The sequence below is a fragment of the Lathyrus oleraceus genome, chromosome 7, assembly GCF_024323335.1.
Source record: "Lathyrus oleraceus cultivar Zhongwan6 chromosome 7, CAAS_Psat_ZW6_1.0, whole genome shotgun sequence".
Classification (NCBI taxonomy): Eukaryota; Viridiplantae; Streptophyta; class Magnoliopsida; order Fabales; family Fabaceae; genus Lathyrus; species Lathyrus oleraceus.
Window position 1 is genome coordinate 330,718,831 of NC_066585.1, and position 2,252 is coordinate 330,721,082.

The following is a 2,252-nucleotide window of genomic DNA, read 5'->3' on the forward strand; positions in this document are numbered from 1 at the left end:
ATGAATCTATCGACTAGTTCATTCATTACGGATGTTGGATTTTTCGTTATAAACGTTGTGTTGATACGGGAAGCAGCAATAAAATTGAATCGGTTACACAATTCAGTTCCCCGCATCAATGTGTCATACATATACCTTAAATAGAAACATAATAAACATTAGACTACTCATTGAAATGTGTAAATAAATTGTTCAACTAAGTAAATAATAGATTGATCGGAGTACCATATGTATGTATGAATGACAGCGATGCCCAATTCTTCGTGTTCAAAAAGTTGTTGCATGTCCTCCTTTGCAATTAATTCGGAATGAGCAATTCCGAAAACACCTTCATCCATATCTACACTACGGATGGCGCCGTGCATAATATCTGACTCTTCCACCATTTTCTCAAGACGCATCATAATTTGAGATTTTGTCCCGGACGTCGTTGGAATTTCCTTACTAGCTTTGTCCAACATTTGACCGGGAACCTAAAAATATAAATTAAATCATGACTTTTTGTGATGCAACAGAATCGTTGTGTATATAATTCAATGGGTATATATATTTGTACCTCTTTTTGAGATTTAGGATTTGTTTTTGTCCCGGACTTCGTTGGAATCCTTACCAGCTTTTTTCAACATTCGACCGGGAACCTAAAAATTCATATAAATTAAATCATAACTTTTTGTGATGCAACATAATCGTTGTGTATATAATTCAATAGGTATATATATTTGTACCTCTTTTTGAGATTTAGGATTTGTTTTTGTCCCGGACTTCGTTGGAATATCCTTACCAGCTTTTTTCAACATTCGACCGGGAACCTAAAAATTCATATAAATTAAATCATGATTTTTTTTGTGATGCAAAAGAATCATTGTGTATATAATTCAATGGGTATATATATTTGTACCTCTTTTTGAGATGCAACCGACTCGATGCGTCTTGAAATCCCTTTACCAGCTTTATGTGTGGGTCTTGTAGGAGTCTAACATTACCATGTAATAAGGATTGATTAAATATCATAATTGTAGCTGAACTGAAATATGAATACTAAATATTCATAATCATTTAGAACATATATACCTCGGCATCTGGGAAAATTAGATCTGACGGCCATCCAACAAAGGATCCGACTGCATCTCGCATCAACGTTGTCTCTGAAACAACGTCAGGTAATGGTAGAAGCGCGTCCGTATCTAATACAAGGTCAACCGAAACTTTCATATATCCCATCGGGAGGGGATTATGGTGAAGTAATTCACCCGAAGTGTTGTGCACTTTTCCCTTGCCAACTATGCGATAAGTTGGTGACGATAGATACAACTGACAAGGTGTAATGCCCTAAACCAATAATAAATATGTTATTGTTAACGTGTATATGTGTCAAGCAAAAAAGTGCTATTTTAATTTCATAATAACATATATAATTACCTCGGGAAATTTCGGTTGACAATTGATACTAGCTCGGTCACTAGTATCTTTTGCCTCGGAACCGCGCCTTTCCTCTCTATACCTTGCATTCTCCTTTTGCAGTTCGAGTACTTGTGCCCTTAACTCCGCCAAGGTCTCCATCACCTCTTTGTTGGTAGGATTTTTTGTTTTTGGTTTTTTATAAAATGACGACGGAGTCACACCAAAACCCTTACCCCTCACACGACCGGAATACTCAGGAACATTTAGTACTCGACTAAGTAGGCTCCTGCAATCCTGGACCTCGGTTGAAGGTAAGGTTTGGGATAAAGTCTCCTGAAATATTATTAGAGGAGATTAAAAATGAATTATATGTCTAACAAAATTTTCGATATAATTAAAGAAATAATGTTATATATACTTACACAATCGTCATAAACATTTTAAACCGCTTCAACGACAACCCCATCCTTCCCAACCCGAGCAGCCTTCCACAATACGTGCTCCGGAAGAAATGTTGCGTCACTTTTCTCCTCGGCTAGCTACACATTGAATCAGATTATAAGATCATCAATTATAACATATTGTGACAATGTATAATCTCATAGCATTTGAATATACTCACAATTCTTTGTTGTAACCGTGCATATCCCGTACGCCCTTTTTTGTACGGATACGCGGGTTTTGATGCCCTTTTCCGATTTTTGTCGCTTACTTCCTGGATAAAAAAGTTTAAGGCATATCAGAACCAAGTAACTTAACAATTGTATAATACCACAATTAATAGACATTACATGGAATTTTTCGTTTCTTCGTTTGGCGACAAAGTTATCCCATTCTTCGGCTGAAATAAT

At 36.2% G+C, this 2,252-nt stretch overlaps 1 protein-coding gene across 1 annotated transcript; it reads right to left on the minus strand.

Moving 5' to 3' along the window:
• Positions 1-1,000: 1,000 nt before the first annotated feature.
• Positions 1,001-1,710, minus strand: LOC127103658 (uncharacterized). Its single transcript, XM_051040904.1, has 3 exons — positions 1,420-1,710; positions 1,078-1,329; positions 1,001-1,024 (listed from the first exon to the last, which is right to left on the minus strand). The coding sequence occupies exons 1-3, from the start codon at positions 1,558-1,560 to the stop codon at positions 1,001-1,003; spliced, it is 417 nt and encodes a 138-aa protein (XP_050896861.1). The 5' UTR covers positions 1,561-1,710.
• Positions 1,711-2,252: the final 542 nt, after the last annotated feature.